Source organism: Oncorhynchus tshawytscha, linkage group LG19 (genome assembly GCF_018296145.1).
Source record: "Oncorhynchus tshawytscha isolate Ot180627B linkage group LG19, Otsh_v2.0, whole genome shotgun sequence".
In the NCBI taxonomy this organism is placed as follows: Eukaryota; Metazoa; Chordata; class Actinopteri; order Salmoniformes; family Salmonidae; genus Oncorhynchus; species Oncorhynchus tshawytscha.
Genome location: NC_056447.1, coordinates 7,479,945 through 7,498,545, shown reverse-complemented (window position 1 = coordinate 7,498,545; position 18,601 = coordinate 7,479,945). Strand labels below are relative to the sequence as shown.

The 18,601-nt window shown below is 42.3% G+C and overlaps 1 protein-coding gene across 3 annotated transcripts in view; it reads left to right on the top strand.

Annotated features, from left to right (window-relative positions):
- The window catches only part of dgkzb (diacylglycerol kinase, zeta b), an 85,902-nt gene that overhangs the window by 35,898 nt on the left and 31,403 nt on the right, over positions 1-18,601 (top strand). For all 3 annotated transcript variants that reach the window (XM_042301324.1, XM_042301321.1, XM_042301323.1), the window contains exons 2-6: positions 14,101-14,209; positions 14,572-14,667; positions 16,071-16,148; positions 16,246-16,302; positions 16,470-16,538. In XM_042301324.1, the coding sequence (XP_042157258.1) occupies positions 14,101-14,209; positions 14,572-14,667; positions 16,071-16,148; positions 16,246-16,302; positions 16,470-16,538 (409 nt within the window). The remainder of the gene's footprint in view (positions 1-14,100; positions 14,210-14,571; positions 14,668-16,070; positions 16,149-16,245; positions 16,303-16,469; positions 16,539-18,601) is intronic.

The window sequence follows — 18,601 nt, the reverse complement described above, 5'->3', positions numbered from 1 at the left end:
ATGACCCTAGCCTAGAATTCCAGCATAATATCTCATCCACAGTGGAAAGCTGTTTGGAATCAGGACAAATCTTCAAAAAAGAATGCGAATTTCTATGTGTGAAATGTCCTAAGTCACCAACTTTCTACACAGTCACTAAATTACACAAACAAATGTCTCCTCCTCCAGCTAGACCCATTGTAGCAGCAATCGACTCTGTGGCATCCAACATTTCTACGTTTGTGGATCACCACATTAAACCGATGGTTGAGAATCTTCCATCTTATGTCAACGACACTAGCCACATGACCTCATTGATAGAGGGCACCCTGCTGGCCACTTTTGATGTGGAGATCTTGTACACTAACATCCTACACTGGAGGCTTGCAGGCGCTGCAACACTTCCTTCAGCAGAGAGACCCTACCCTTGCTCCATCCAATGATTGTATTATCCATTAGTTACTTGGTCTTTGAGTTAGACTTTTTCCTTCAAATTTAGGGTGTAGGCATGGGCTTCCTGGTGCGGCAACTATGCAAACCTGTATGTGAAGAAGACGGTGAATGTTTCAGAGTGGCCAAGTTACAGTTTTGACTTAAATCTACTTGAAAATATATGGCAAGACTTTAAAGTGGTTTTCAAGCAGTGATGAACAACCAATTTGACAGAGCTTGAAAACTTTTATTAAGAATAATGGACAAATATTTTACAATCAAGGTGTGCAAAGCTCTTAGAGACTTACCCAGAAAGACTCACAGCTGTAATTGCTGCCAAAGGTGAATCAAGCATGTATTTACTCAGGGGTGTGAATACTTACAGTACTATCAAAAGTTTGGACACACCTACTCATTCCAGGGTTTTTCTTTATTTTGACTATTTTCTACATTGTAGAATAAAAGTGAAGACATCAAAACTATTAAATAACACACATGGAATCATGTAGTAACCAAAAAAGTGTTAAATAAGTCCAAATATTTTATATTTCAGATTCTTCAAAGTAGCCTCCCTTTGCCTTGATGACAGCTCTGCACACTCTTAGTATTTTCTCAACCAGCTTCATGAAGTAGTCACCTGGAATGCGTTTAAATTAACAGGTGTGCCATGTTAAAACTTAGATTGTGGAATGCAAATAGTCTGATTAGCCATTTGATTAGCTGTTTATGAGTCTTATGGTGTTAGACTGTTAAGAAGTCTTTTGGACCTAGACTTGGTGCTCTGGCACCGCTTGCCGTGTGGTAGCAGCGAGAACAGTCTATGACTAGGGTGGCTGGAGTCTTTGACAATTTTTAAGGCCTTCCTCTGACACCACCTGGTATAGAGGTCCTGGATGGCAAGAAGCTTGGCCCTAGTGATATACTGGGCCGTACGCACTACCCTCTGTAGTGCATTGCGGTCAGAGGCCAAGCAGGTACTGTACCAGGCAGTGATGCAACCAGTCAGGATGCTCTCGATGGTGCAACTGTAGAACTTTTACAGGATCTGAGGACCCATGCCAAATCTTTTCAGTCTCCTGATGAGGGATAGGTTGTTGTCCTGGCACCTGGTAATGCAGTCATGAGTGAACAGGGAGTACAGGAGGGAACTGAGCACGCACCCCTGAGGGGCCCCCTTGTTGAGGATCAGCGTGGCAGATGTATTGTTACCTACCCTTACCACCTGGGGGCGGACCGTACTGAAGTGCAGGATCCAGTTGCAGAGGGAGGTGTTTAATCCCAGGGTCCTTCGCTTAGTGATGAGCTTTGAGGGCACTGTGGTGCTGAGCTGTAGTCAAAGAATAGCATTCTCACATAGGTGTTCCTTGTGTCCAGGTGGGAAAGGTCAGTGTGGGGTGCAATAGAGTTTGCATCATCTGTGTATCTGTTGGGGCGGTATGCAAATTGGAGTTGGTCTAGCCATGACCAGCCTTTCAAAGCACTTCATGGCTACAGACGTGAGTGCTACGGGTCGGTAGTCATTTAGGCAGGTTACCTTTGTGTCCTTGGGTTCAGGGACTACGGTGGTCTGCTTGAAACATGTTGGTATTACAGACTCAGTCAGGGACAGGTTGAAAATGTCAGTGTGGTCAGCGCATGCTCGGAGTACACGTCTTGGTAATCCATCTGGCCCTGCGGCCTTGTGAATGTTGACTTGTTTAGAGGTGTTACATCGGCTACGGATAGCGTGATTACACAGTCGTCTGGAACAGCTGGTGCTCTCATGCATGCTTCAGTGTTGCTTGCCTCGAAGCGAGCATAGAAGTCATTTAGCTCATCTGTTCGCTCGTGTCACTGGGCAGCTCGCGGCTGTGCTACCCTTTGTAGTCTGTAATAGTTTGCAAGCTCTGCCACATCCGACGAGCTTCTGAGCCGGTTCAATCTTCGTTGATTCAATCTTCGTCCTGTGTTGACGCTCTGCCTGTTTGATGGTTCGTTGGAGGGCATAGCAGGATTTCTAATAAGCATCCAGGTTAGAGTCCCCCTCCTTGAAAGCGTCAGCTCTGCACTTTAGCTCAGTGCCTATGTTACCTATAATCCATGGCTTCTGGTTGGGGTATGTACGTACAGTCACTGTGGGGACGACGTCATCGAAACAGTTATTGATGAAGCCAGTGACTGATGTGGTGTACTCCTCAATGCCATCAGAAGAATCCCAGAACATATTCCAGTCTGTGCTAGCAAAACAGTCCTGTAGCTTAGCATCTGCTTCATCTGACCACTTTTTATTGACCGAGTCACTGGTGCTTCCTGCTTTAGTTTTTACAGGAGGATATAATTATGGTCAGATTTGCCAAATGGAGGGTGAGCGAGAGCTTTGTATGTGTCTCTGTGTGTGGAGTAAAGGTGATGTAGAGTTTGATTTCCTCTGATTTGCACATTTAACATGGTAGAAATGGTAGAAATTAGGCAAAACAGATTTAATTTTCCCTGCGTTAAAGTCCCCAGCCATTAGGAGCGCCACCTCTGGATGAGCGTTTTCCTGTTTGCGTATGGCCTTGTACAGGTAATTGAGTGCGGTTTTAGTGCCAGCATCAGTTTGTGGTGGTAAATTAACAGCTACGAAAAATATTGGTTTTTTTGGGGGGTAAATAGTGTGGTCTACAGCTTGTCATGAGATACTCTTCCTCTGGCGAGCAAAACCTCGAGACTTCCTTCGATTTCGTGCGCTGGCTGTTTACAAATATACACAGACCGCCACCCCTTGTCTTACCGGAGGCGGCTGTTCTATCTTGCCTATGCAGCGTAAACTCCGCCAGCTGTATGTTATTCATGTCGTCATTCAGCCACGACTCGGTGAAACATAAGATATTACAGTTTATAATGTCCTGTTGGTAGGGTATTCGTGATCGGAGCTCGTCTATTTTGTTATCCAATGATTGTACGTTGGCTAATAGGACTGAGGCAGATTACCCAAGGCACCCCGGCCTACGTCCCCAGTATCTCCGTCTCTTTCTCATGCGAATCACGTGGATTTTGGCCTTGTCGGGTGTTTTAAGTAAATCCTTCGCATCCGACTCGTTCAAGAATAAATCTTCATCCAGTACGAGGTGAGTAATCACTGTCCTGATATCTAGAAGCTTTTTTCGGTCATAATAGACAATGGCAGAAACATTAACGACAAAATAAGTTACAAAAAGACACACACAATAGCACAATAGGTTAGGAGACCGTAAAACGGCAGCCATCCACTCCGGCTCCATTATAATTCTTGTGTCAAAATTGACTACAAAGTTTAAATAGAATAATTTTGGTCATAGTCCGTCTCGTCCAAAGCTGAGTTTTGTAAGTGAGTTGTACTTGAGGGTCGGGTTTTGATTTCGACAATGCTCACTTTCCCACTAACACGGGATACAGAGATTCAGTGATTGCACTCTATCCAATTCTATCGTAGAACACACAGACAGTGAGACAGACCTGCCCTGCAATGCAGTGGATTGGAATTTGTTTACATAAGGCAACACATTGCACATTTTTTTACTTGAGAACTACTGCACCAAACACCTTGGCTAGATGTAAAATTGCTTGACTAAAACCTCCTCGACAAAGACATCAAAATGAATTACAGATTTATTGCGTTATCTATTTTGAGGAAGTGTCTCATGGGGGACAAACATCATTAACTACCACATCGAACCACACCCCAAATACAATTTCTTTTGGTATTTTACCCCCCGTTTTCTCCCCAATTTCGATCTTGCCTCATTGCTGCAACTCCCCAAAAGGCTCGGGAAGAGAAGGATGAGTCATTCGTCCTCTGACTCGCCAAACTGCGCTTCTTAACACCCGCCCGCACCAATGTGTTGGAGGAAACACTGTTAACCTGACAACCGAGGTCAGCCTGCAGGCACCCGGCCCGCCACAAGGAGGCACTAGAGCGCGATGAGCCAAGTAAAGCACCCCCCCAACCCAGACGACGCTGGGCCAATTGTGTGCCGCCTTATGGGATTGAAACCGGGTCTGTAGTGACGTCTATAGCATTGTGATGCAGTGCCTTAGACCGTTGCGCCACTCGGGAGGCCCCGAAATCTTGTTTTTCTTAATGAGCACCAGAGAAACACATGCGTAATCGGTGCATTCAGTTGTTCTTTCATCTTGACAACCTATGTGTGGGACACGGAGATGAGGTAGTCATTGAAAAATCCTATTAAACACTATTATTGCACAGAGTGAGTCCATGCAACTTATTATGTGACTTGTTAAGCACGTTTTTACTCTTGAGCTTATTAAGACTTGCCACAACAAAGGGGTTGAATACTTAATGACTCAAGACAAAAGCTCTGACGAAGGCCGCAAGGCCGATACGTAAGCTTATTAAATATCAGTGATACTATCAAGAGCAGTGTGCGGTTTCCTTTTTCCTTCATCTTGTTCAATTGTTGCCATGCACCTGCAAATTAGATTGCTCAGATGTGCGAGTGCCTTTTGAATTTTGTATTAATAATAATATTATGGGGTATTGTGTAGACCAGTGACAATTCTTTATTTTTTCTATTTGAAATTCAAGCTGTAACTCAACAAAATGTGGAACAAGTCAAGGGGGGTGAATACTTTTCTGAAGGCACTATGTCACTCATATGAGAGCTTCTTGAGTTTCCCCTAGATAACATTTCCTTAGGCGGGGTTCTTATAGTGACGGCCGGTGGACTTTTTTATGACAGGGGATTTCTGAATATGCTTAATAGTTTTTTATTGTTTTTTAAACCATTCCTTCTCTTTCTCCCTGGAGGAGTGTCCTCATGGGCACTAATGCCAAAAACTGACACTAGCTCCAGTATCAACACGCTAAAGCCAGATTCTTCCATCTGGGAGGTAATAGAGCTAAGCATAGCTTAGTGAAAGTAGGGCAAAAATCGCAATTCCACTTCTACTGCACTTGAGAAACACGTCCGTGAAGTTACACAGTAGTCAGTTAGGCAACGCAAACCCAGTAGCCGACCTTTTCGGTAATACAGTAGACCAATACACACGATGCATCAGGGTCTCTATTCTGATGTGGTTACTTAACACCGCATTCGACTTCCTCTCCATTTGCAGCTGATTTATTCTTTTCATATGGTTTTTCTCCCTCTCTCCATACTCCCACCCCATAACCATGTCCTCTTCTCTCCTCTCCTCTATCCTCATTGCCAGTCCATTCACCCTCACTGGGCACAGTGGAAATGGCTTTGACCCGTCCTCTCCCCCTTTTTTTTCACATTATTCACAGCTCTTGTTGATGCCTCATCCTCATTCTACCCCATTCTGCCCTCGTCCTTTGTGCAGGGGAAACATATTTCATTTACTGTGTGTACTTTTTAAATGGAGCGGCGATGAGGTGGATCAAAGTGAAGGTTTAGCATTTGATTTGGACTGATATGGACATGAGGATGAATGTAGGATGACCCATATTGGTTATCTACCGTGCCTTCAGAAGGTATTCATACCTCTTGACTTATTCCACATGTTGTTGTGTTTACAGCCCTTTTCCATCTGTTTGACAAAAATATGTAGTACCAGTCAAAAGTTTGAACACAATTGAAAGGGTTTTTCTTTATCTTGACTATTTTCTACATTGTAGAATAATAGTGAAGAAATCAAAAATATGAAATAACACATATGGAATCACGTAGTAGCCAAAAAAGTGGTAAACAAATCAAAATATATTTGAGATTCTTCAAAGTAGCCACCCTCTTGGCATTTCCTCAACCAGCTTAATGAAGTAGTCACCTGGAATGCATTTCAATTAACAGGTGCGTCTTGTTAAAAGTTCATTTGTGGAATTTCTTTCCCTCTTAATGTGTTTGAGCCAATCAGTTGGGTTGTAACAAGGTAGGGGTGGTATACAGAAGATAGCCCTATTTTTGGTAAAAGACCAAGTCCATGGCAAGAACAGTAAGCAAAGAGAAACGACAGTTCATCATTACTTTAAGACATGAAGGTCAGTCAATCCGGTACATTTGAAGAACTTTGAAAGTTTCTTCAAGTGCAGTCACAACAACCATCAAACACTATGATGAAACTGGACAAGTCTCAATGTCCTTGAGTGGCCCACCCAGAGACTCTTTCTAAAAAGGAATTGTGGCCCACCCTCTGACTCTTTCTAAAAATGAATTGCTGTACCTTTTCCTTGTGGAAATAATTAAGCCAACAGTGTAAAATTCTGCTCAATACTGTATAATAGTAAAGATTAATTGTAACCTCTCGTTAAGCTAGCTACTTTGCATAGCTCGGTCACTGTGGAAACACACAAGGCAAGATGGCTGCGCCCTGTGAGAGATGAAACGTGGTGCACCTCGCGACACTCTCAGGAGAGTACTGCAATCTCCCGATCAGTGGACAGACAAGTCACAGAGACAACTAATATAAACCCTCAGTGCCGCAATACTGGTAGACCAAACCAAGTATCGCCCAGGTTGGTACACTGTCACAAGTAATAAAAACATGGTCGAAACCCAAACGAGATGGCACAAGCCTAACCAAGTGGGAGGACAGCAGAACACACTGATGGGGAGGCTAGCTAGCTGCTCCAAGCTATTGAATAGTTGTGGGTATACTTCTGCACTTATACACTCTAACATAGACCTCTTACCAAGCAAATCCTCTCTGGAATGAGCAGAGAAAAGGAAGAGGTGGAAGTAGTGTGGCGGCAGCTCTTTAAGGGGGTCAGCTGCAGTACTACCCGGGTACACTGGACTAATCTGAAATTCTTACTTAGAATGTATCCTGCCGCACGGAAGGATCCCATATAGGAGTGATCCAATATAGTGCTACATAACAAGCTGTTATGTCACTCCCGTCTAACAGTCCACCTGCCTCCCATTATACATCTAGAGAAAGCCACAGGAGACAAACATAACACTCACTCCATATTCAACACTGAGCAAAGTATCACCAAATCAATAGGCCTACAACCCACCTTCTACGTATGTACCTCACACATCCATATTTCAGTGTGCGTGTGCGCGTACACTACGATACAAAAATCCACATTTATAGAGCTCTTAATTTAAATGGCATGTGGCTGGCATTTGAGTATATCAGAATAGGCAGTCAAAAGTCAATGTGATGATATACGCTGATGATCGTTAGCAAGATCCTTACACCTTGACCAAAACGTCTCTGCGCGTGCATTCGCATGCGCCATCATGCGCATGTTGATTTTGTCTGTCCCCACCAGACGCATTCATGACACGCATGTTAAAATACCAAAGACAACTGTGAACCTACTATATTAATTTATATTAATTTACTATATTAATTTGGGGACAGGTTGAAACACACATGAAACATTCATGGGCATGTAGTTAGCTTGCTGTTGCTAGCTAATTTGTCCTTGGAGATAAACATTGGGTTGTTATTTTACCTGAAATGCATATGGGTTTTTTTAAATGTTTTTTTTTGTAGAATTTTGTTCCATTTTCCGTCATACAAAGTATTGTGTTCTCTACTCTGAAAATTAATCCACAGATAAAAGAGCAAACTTAGTTAGTTTTCTTTGATAAATCACTCCTCGTTCATCTTTCAATCACCCACATGCGTTAGTATACTCATGAAAACCATGAGTAGATGGGAGAGGTGGGACTTGCAGCCCGTAAAGCGTCTAAATTAGAACCAAGTTAATATTTTAGGGCCTGGCAACACCGACACCCGTTTGGATGAAATTATTGAATAACGTGAGTACCCAACATGGCCGGTCTAGTCAGCATGTTAGTGTACAGCTAACAAGCGAGCAGCGGGTAGCTACAGTGGGAGAGTCTTTGGCCAGAACTGGCCTGAACATGGAGAGAGAGAGAGGCTGTTGGGTCACATCTACCAGAAAAAGTCTGAAAAGGTATTAGAAATATATCAAAACACAATAATGTTGAAGTAAAGACCCCTGCCAACTAATATCAACACATATGTAGTTTGAGATATTTTTTTGGTTTATGTAAGTTTAGGGAACTTTTGCTTTGTGCTTTGAAATTCTGTTCCCAAAACCCCATATATCTTTAAGATATTTTCTAATTTCTCTCCTTCATTTTGAGGGAGGATAATGAAAGTTCACAGAAGTAACAAGTTAAGTTAGACCTATCATTTATTTATAGTGTTTTAACTAATATCAATATAGTTTATGAATTATTAAGAGATTAAAACTCAAAATTCTGTTAACAAATTGGGAACAGATTTTCTGATGGGAAACCATAGTAGTCACAATCCACAGTTGGGTCACCACCCACTGTCCTCCCTTCCACTCGCATACTGTTTTGTTCAGCTGATAACTGTTTTCTTTCTGTCATCTGGTGGTTAAAGCAAGAGTGTGGACAAACCGTCTCTCTCGCTTTTGCTCTCACTCTCTCTCCAATTAATGGCACCAAAATTTCCCATAACTGAAATTTGGACCAGCCTTGATTTCAACTTCCACAGACTTCTGGACCGGCCTTCATTTGGCCCGAACATAGACATCCATGATTGGTATAGATTTGGTCTGTTCCGGACGGGACCAAATATGAACCAATCATAGATGTCTATGTTTCACAAGTTTGGACAGCACAGTACATTACAGTAGAGTACAGTAAAGAAAAGTAGAGGATATTTCTGTACAGTACGGTCCTGTACTATACTGTAAAGTAGAATAGAGTGGAGTGTTCTTCAGTACAGTACACAGTAGAGCACACGAGTTGCGTACACTATAAAGTACTGTACTGAACTATACTGTGCTGTGCTGTGCTGTACTGAACTATACTTTACTGTACTGAACTCTGCTCTACTATGCTGTACTTTACTGTACTCATTTCTACTGTACTGGACTTTGATGTTCAAACTTGTGAAACATAGATGTCTCTGATTAGTTCAGATTTGGTCCGATCCGGAACAACCAAATTTGGTATTTTTTGGTGGTGGAGCTCATTAAAATAATATCCAGTGTGTAGAATAATACCCAAATATACAAAGGAGAATGTTGCATATTAATACCTTTGTGTACCTATTTAGGATACACCACATCTCAAGGCCATCAGACTGTTAAACAGCCATCAGTAACATTGAGTGGCTGCTGCCAACATACTGACTCATCTCTAGCCACTTTAACCACGTAAAATTGATGTAATAAATGTATCACTAGCAACTTTAAACAATGCCACTTTATATAATGTTTACATACCCTACATAACTCATCTCATATGTATATACTGTACTCTATACCATCTACTGCATCTTGCCTATGCTGTTCGGCCATCGCTCATTCATATATTTGTATGTACATATTCTTATTCATTCCTTTACACTTGTGTGTATAAGTTAGTTGTTGTGAAATTGTTAGATTACTTGTTAGATATTACCAAGTGGTCGGAACTAGAAGCACAAGCATTTCGCTACTCTCACATCTGCTAACCATGTGTATGTGACAAATAAAATTTGATTTGATTTTTGAAAAGAATGACGTTCATATCCATAATTATGCATTTCTGTGTAGTACAGATCATGGACCCGTGATGAAATCGTTACTGCAATTATGTTACCGGGTGTAAATCCACTTCAATTACTGGAGTTCAATAACCAAAAGAGATTTTTTCAAACCCTTATCGTGGAATTGCCCTATGCAAAATGTGTCAACTTTAAGCACCTCTACCTCTTGTATGTTTTATCATTACAAAAAGTCACCTTGTGACAACTTCCACCATGGACTAACATGTGTGAAAGGTTTCATTCAAATCAAAAGGGGTGCAGTCATGGAACGAACCCAGTTAGACCCAGATATATCCGGTTCAGTTGAGACGACCTGTCCATATGTATTTCTTTCTACGATTACTTATAATCCCAACACGTATCAAATAATATAGTATGACTGCGTAATGGACACTGAAAGGTCTTCATATATCTATGATCTATTTCAGAAACTGGCAAGTATGACTTAACTTCCTCCAGTTCATATAACTATGCCCTTCGTATTGCTTTTTTCTCACTGGTATTATATACCCTTGCACACAGGATTGCTTTCTTAAGATCTCACTGGTATTATATACCCATGCACACAGTATTGCTTTCTTAAGATAGCAGTAGGTGGTGGTGTCTAATTCTGTAACCCAAGCTTATGGACTCATTTCTGCACCAACAGCCACAAAGGAGTATTTAAAAAAGGGCAGTATCTCCCTCAGGCTACCATGGATACCTTTTTCCGCCGCCACTTTAAGAGGAAGGAGACGGGCTCGCGGGACGAGGAAGAGGCGGAGCTGGACTATTGCTGCAGTAACCGCCGCCCCAGTGTTGCCGTGCCGACCAGTAAGGCTCGCCGGCGCTCTAGAGTGGGCCTCCCCTCAGCCGTTCTGGCCCAACGGCGCCGCTCCAGCGCGCAGCTACAGGAGATCCCGCTGGCGGGGGGTTGCTGCACGGGGGGCGGCCGGCTGGCCAAGGTGGCCGGCTATGCCAAATCATCCTACTCCAAGTCATCCTCCAGCAGCCATGTCCGGAGACGCTCAAGTACCACCACGCTCAGCATGAACCCGCGCTTCGCTGTGCGCCACCGCAAGCTGCGCACCATCGACACGCACCTGCTGGGGCCCTCGATGCTGCTGGCCAGCCTTATCCAGATGACTGAGGAGGAGGAGGGCGGGGGAAGGGGGAACCTGTTCCTGCCAGCAGGGGAGCAGCAGGTGGAGATGAGGGGCAGTGGAGGTGGCAGCAGGGCCCTGTCCCGCTCCAGCACCCTACACTCAGACGGCGACAGCAACGACGACGACCACAGCCTTTCCGAGGACAGCCAGCTCTTCGACCCCGACGAGGAGCTCCAGCACCAGGCTGAAGTAGTGGAGGAGGTTGACGTTTCCGACAGGGAAATAGAGGACACTTCCTGGTGGCTTACCCAACATTCCCCGTCGCCGCTGGGGGTGGTGGCCGAGAGAGTCTCCTCATCTCGGCCCCTCATACGCGCCCCCCGCTGCCTGCGGAGGAACTCGTCCCGTCTCTCGCCGGGTGAGGCCACGCCATACGGCCGCTACAGCGGGCGCTCCAGACAGATAAGGCAGCGGCGAATCGCTACCATCTCCAAAGCAGGCAGCCCCTGGCCAGGGAGGGGGCATCCACTGCCCAACCGCCGGAGCTCAACCGTCTACCTCAGCCACCCCGTCTTCTGCAGGAGCCACTCAGCAGGTTCACTCAGCTCTGCCCTGGGGGCCTACTACGACCCCCGGCTGGAGACATGGAGTGGGTTCCTTCTGTATGTAGTCCATTACCTCCATCAGACAGGGTCCCATCTTTGTTAGAGTTCTTCCATCGTAACTCCTGAGTGAATCTGTGGTAGCAAGCTGCTTTGTCTTGTTTTGTGATAGTACTATCTCACTGTCCTTTTAATTTGAGGAGGAACGTTGTGTTTTTTTGTGACAATGCTCATAACTCCTGTGGTGATATTTTCTAAGGCAAACATTTGTGACATAGGTTAGGCCTATCCAAAAGCTCCCAGAGACCACCTATTTTGCTTAAATACTAACAAATAGTCTCTAGTTCTTATGGTATAATGAACCTACCCCATATCAGATGTACTCCTCAAACAGTGGGGAGAACAAGTATTTGATACACTGCCGATTTTAGCAGGTTTTTCTACTTATAAAGCATGTAGGGGTCTGTAATTTTTTATCATAGGTACACTTCAACTGTGAGAGACGGAATCTAAAACAAAAATCCAGAAAATCACATTGTATGATTTTTAAGTAATTAATTAGCATTTTATTGCATGACATAAGTATTTGATCACCTACAAACCAGTAAGAATTCTGGCTCTCACAGACCTGTTCGTTTTTCATTAAGAATCCCTCCTGTTCTCCACTCATTACCTGTATTAACTGCACCTGTTTGAACTTGTTACCTTGTTACCTGTATCAAAGACACCTGTCCACACACTCAATCAAACAGACTCCAACCTCTCCACATCAGGGATAAAATTGTAGACCTGCACAAGGCTGGGATGGGCTACAGGACAATAGGCAAGCAGCTTGGTGAGAAGGCAACAACTGTTGGCGATGACGGTCAAGATGACGGTCAATCAGCCTCGGTCTGGGGCTCCATGCAAGATCTCACTTCGTAGGGCATCAATGATCATGAGGAAGGTGAGGGATCAGCCCAGAACTAAACGGCAGGACCTGGTCAATGACCTGAAGAGAGCTGGGACCACAGTCTCAAAGAAAACCATTAGTAACACACTACGCCGTCATGGATTAAAATCCTGCAGTGCACGCAAGGTCCCCCTGCTCAAAACAGTGCATGTCCAGGCCCGTCTGAAGTTTGCCAATGACCATCTGGATGATCCAGAGGAGGAATGTGATCTGATGAGACAAAAATAGAGCTTTTTGGTCTAAACTCCACTTGCCGTGTTTGGAGGAAGAAGAAGGATGAGTACAACCCAAGAACACCATCCTAACCGTGAAGCATGGAGGTGGAAACATCATTCTTTGGGGATGCTTTTCTGCAAAGGGGACAGGACGACTGCACCGTATTAAGGGGAGGATGGATGGGGCCATGTATCGCAAGATCATGGCCAGCAACCTCCTTCCCTCAGTAAGAGCATTGAAGATGGGTCGTGGCTGGGTCTTCCAGCATGACAACGACCCGAAACACACAGCCAGGGCAACTAAGGAGTGGCTCCGTAAAAAGCATCTCAAGGTCCTGGAGTGGCCTAGCCAGTCTCCAGACCTGAACCCAATAGAAAATCTTTGGAGGGAACTGAAAGTCCATATTGCCCAGCAACAGCCCCGAAACCTGAAGGATCTGGAGAACGTCTGTATGGAGGAGTGGGCCAAAATCCCTGCTGCAGTGTGTGCAAACCTGGTCAAGAACTACAGGAAACGTATGATCTCTGTAATTGCAAACAAAGGTTTCTATACCAAATATTAAGTTCTGCTTTTCTGATGTATCAAATACTTATGTCATGCAATAAAATGCAAAATCATACAATGTGATTTTCTGGATTTTGTTTTAGATTCCGTCTCTCACAGTTGAAGTGTACCTATGATAAAAATTACAGACATCTACATGCTTTGTAAGTAGGAAAACTTGCAAAATTGGCAGTGTATCAAATACTTGTTCTCCCCACTGTATGTGCTGTCCTGTCATTCTCATTCCCCAGTCCATAATGACAACCTCCATAGAGCTACCTCAATAGCGACACCGCTAACAAAGTAGCGCTAGCTGGTTGGAGCTGAGCAACACTGCTACAGCATTGATCTCCTAGTTAGCATTGCTAGTCTCTCTACCAGTCTTATAGGCGGAAGGGCCTGAGACAAAGGTCTCGATAGTGACGAACGGACTGACTATCACTAGTGTCGGTCGAAAATGTTTGTATGATAGCTGAGGAGGAAGATCTAGTGTGTTTTCTGCTCTTGAAAACCCACATGCACACACACACACACACACACACACACACACACACACACACAGAGTATAATGCCTATAAATGTGTTTCAGTGGTTTGATAAAATGTATATGGTGATGTTGATCAATACTTCACTGGATATCTGAAGGGTCAATTGATGAAGTCCATTCAATGTACAGGATGGTGAAATAGTTTCGCCTCAAGCTAACTAAATGCATTTCTCGGCTGCCTGCAATTGTTTTTAAATTTGGTTTAAAAGCACAGCCTTGGGTGTTGTACTGTACTGCAGAACCTTTTAAAAGGCCAGATTATTTATTGTTTTGTTTCAGGAAAGCTATCGCTAAGTCAGGCCTCCAACACTTGGCAGCCCAGCCCAGCGCCTCAGCCCCAGGCAAGACTGACCCACTTCGAGAGAACTGCAACACTGTCGACTGGAGTGTGAGTATAGCCTCCGGTGTATAACGGTTTAGAAAGGTCCCATTCAAGGCCGCTACAGCAGAGATTCCAGAAATAGCACAATTGGGCCTTTTCTTGTTACGTTGTCCTCATGGAACCTCAAAAAACTGATTTTGAACAACAGAAATGCTATGGTGAAGATTTGCTTAGTTGCGTGTGTTCACACAGGTTTTAGACATATCTAAATGCGGAGACAAAAAGAGGTGAAATGAGACAAAAGAGGTGAAATGGGGGTCGCTGCCCAACCAAATATACAGTAGCATTTTCATCTGAGATAAAAACTGAAAACTGGTGACATTTGTCCAACCTAAATTACTTCCATATTATATTCTCTGTCCTCCCAGGATAATGCCCAGTTTGGGGACCATATCTGGTTTGAGACCAGCGTCTCAGGAGACGTCTGTTACGTTGGAGAGCAGTACTGCGTCACAAAGACAATGGTGAGCCTTCACTGCAACTCAACTGCACTAGGACGAAATAATGTGTTTGAGCACCCTCTGTTATTCACAGAAAGACTAATCTGCATGGTATCGTTTATAAAAGTGTATTTTAGATTATTGAGATTGTTACAGTAGTACGTTATTGCAGCATTCTTTTGGGTACATTTTCAATAGAATATGTTGTCTAATGATTTATTAGTGTAGTGTGCAAAATCAGCCACACTTTTAAATATTGTAGCACATATTTCTGACTTATAGTTATTCTTTTTTGCAACACTACTCCTCATACAGTTTAAACTAGAAACACCGTTCAAAATTTAAAATGTGCAGACTGGTCTGGAATAGTGTGCTTGTATACAGCTATTTGATACTATTTATAGTTTTACATTTTTTATTAAACTTCATCCGCTTTCATGGGATTTCTTCAACGTTCTAAAGCGTCCATTGTGAGATCACAACTTCCAACATTCCATTCACTGTGAATGCAACAATGCAACTTTTGACACAAAACAACTCATTTGACCACTTTCCCGGAACAAGTTAGACAAAAGGTTAGAGAATATGAAATCTTTCTCTACTTCTCTGCTATTCAAATCTTAAATCAGTAAAAACCACATCAACATCAACATTTTCTCAAACTTTTTATAAACAACTGATATTTTTACCATTTTCCCAACAAGTTAGGCAAAAAGTTAGAGAGGTATGACATCTTGGTCTACTTCTGTTATTCAAATCTGAAGTCATAACAAAAGTCTCTTCTACCAATCAATAGTTTAGAGCAGTGGTTCTCAATCCTGGTCCTGGGGACCCAAAGGGGTGCACAGTTTAGTTTTTGCCCCAGCACTACACACCTGATTCAAATCAAAGCCTTTTGATGAGTTTATAATTTGAATCAGCTGTGTAGTGCTATGGCAAAAACAACATTGTGCACCCCTTTGGGTCCCCAGGACCAGGTTTGAGAACCAGTGGTTTAGCGTGACAATAGCTAGCTAATGTCAGCTAACAGCTCTATTGTCTTGTTATTGAGCAGCACAAATGGAGCCATTGCTATGGATATCAATGCATTTCAATGGCAAATAAGGGCCATAGACTGGTGAAATATGTCTGATATTACATCTACTTTTTGAACTATAGCCATACAAAAATGTGCATAAATTAACATGGGTTTGAATGAGAACCATAGCAATACAGAGGTAGCTATTCAAAATGGTCCTGCTCCTTGTCCAATTAAACTACACTGGACAAAAATATAAACACAACATGTAAATGTTTAATGAGCTGAAAAACATACTTTTAAAGAGCTGAAGCAAGTCACACAATTTTTCTTCATGAGAATTACCATTTGGTTTATTATTAGCATTGGCCAAATAAAGCTAAGTATTATCTCTGTGATTCTACCACAGCAAAAGTCAGTGGCGAGGAAGAAATGTGCTGGCTGCAAAATAGCAGTCCACACCATGTGTATCGAGCAGCTAGAAAAGGTGACTATAAACTTGATCAATTATTAGATTATACTTATACAACATAACCAGGAATATTGATGTTTTTGACCAACAATGTCGAATTTTCTCTCCACAGATCAATTTTAGATGTAAGCCATCGTTTAGGGAACCCGGATCTCGAAATGTTCGAGAGGTCAGTATCTTTCTGGTCCCTGCACCACTTATTCTTCGTTTCTCTCCAAGTTATTTGTTCTTTGACTGTATTTCTGTCTCACTAACTGATTCAGTCTACTTTAGTCCATTTCAATGTCAGTGCATCACGGTTTGTTATGTGATTCAACAATGTTTCCTAAATTCCAGCCCAACGTTGTCCGTCACCATTGGGTCCACAGGAGGCGCCAGACTGGGAAGTGTCGACAGTGTGGGAAGGTCAGTGAGAACCATTCACCAACCATATATTCACAAACAGTGCCTTCAGAAAGTATGCACACCCCTTGACTTTTCCCACATTTTGTTATGTTACAGTTTGAATTTAAAATGTATTAAAATGAGATTTTGTGTCACTGGCCTACACACAGTACCACATAATTTGTTTTTACAAATCAATAAAAAATTAAAAGCTGAAAAGTCTTAATAAGTATTCATCTCCTTTGTTATGGCAAACCTAAATAAGTTCAGAAATAAAAATGTGCTTAACAAAGTCACATAATAAGTTGCATGGGCTCTCTCTGGGTGCAATAATACTGTTTAACATGATTTTTTTATGACTACCCCATCTCTGTACCCTACACATAGAATTATCTGTAAGGTCCCTCAGTCGTGCAGTTAATTTCACGCACAGATTCAACTACAAAGACCAGGGAGGGTTTCCAATGCCTCTCACTTATTGGTAGATGGGTAAAAAAAAGCAGACGTTGAATATCCCTTTGAGCATGGTGAAGTTATTAATTACACTTTGGATGGTGTATCAATACATCCAGTCACTACAGAGATACAGGCGTCCTTCCTAACTCAGTTGCCGGAGAGGAAGGAAACCGCTCAGGGATTTCACCAATGGTGACGTTAAAACAGTTACAGAGTGTAATGGATGTTATAGGCAAAAACTGAGGATGTATCTACAACAGTGTATTACTCTACAATACTAACCTAAATGACAGGGTGAAAAGAAGGAAGCCTGTACAGAATAAAAAATATTCCAAAACATGCTTCCTGTTTGCAATAAGGCACTAAAGTAAAACTGCAAAAAATAATCCTGAATACAAAGTGTTATGTTTAGGGCAAATGCAACACAACACGTCAATGAGTACCACTCTTCATATTTTCAAGCATGGTGGTGGCTGCATCATGTTATGGGTATGCTTGTCAATGGCAAGGACTAGGTCGTTTTTTTAGGATAAAAATAAATGGAATATTGTGAAACAGAGCAAAACCTGGATATGTCTGCTTTCCAACAGACACTGGGAGAAAAATGTACCTATAAGCAGGACTATAACATAAAACACAAGGACAAATATACACTGAAATTGCTTACCATGGAACATAGAAAGTTCCAGAGTGGCCTAGTTACAGTTTTGACTTAAATCCGCTTGAAAATCTATGGCAATACTGAAAAATGGCTGTCTTGCAATGATCAACAACCAACTTGACAGAGCTTGAAGAATTTTTTTAAGAAACATGCACATATTATACAATCCAGATGTGCAAAGCTCTTAGATACTTACCCAGAAAGACTCACATCTGTAATCGCTGCCAAAGGTGATTCTAACATATATCGACTCACAGGTGTGAATACTTATCTAAATTAGGTATTTATATATTTAATTTATAATAAATCTGCACAAATTTCGAAAAACATGTTTTTACTTTGTTGTTGTGAGTAGATGGGTGAGAGAAAAAAATATTTAATCTGTTTTGAATTCAGGCTGTAACACAAAATGTGGAGAAGTCAAAAAGTATTGGGAAAGTGACACATTTTTTGTTGTTTTGGCTCTGTACTCCAGCACTTTAGATTGAAATGATACTATGAGGTTAAACTGCAGACTGTCAGCTTTAATTTGAGGGTATTTTCATCCATTTCGGGTGAACTGAAATTACAGCACTTTTTGTACATAGTCCCTTCATTTTAGGGGACCAAAAGTATTTGGAAAAATGTACTTATGTGTACTTGTTGGATGCATTTGCTGTTTGCTTTGGTTGTGTTTCAGATTTCTTTGTTATCAATAGAAATTAATGGTAAATAATGTATTGTACCATTTTGGAGTCACTTTTACTGTAAATAAGAATAGAATATGTTTCTAAACTTATGTGTAGTCATAAATTAATTTTGAATAATGATGTGAGAAAGTTACAGATGCACAAATATCATACCCCCAAGACATGCTAACCTCCCACGATTACAATAACAGTGGAGGTTAGCATTTGGGGGGCATCTATAACTTTAACACTCATCATTATTCACGATTCATTCAGGACAGAGGTTGGTTCCCAAACTT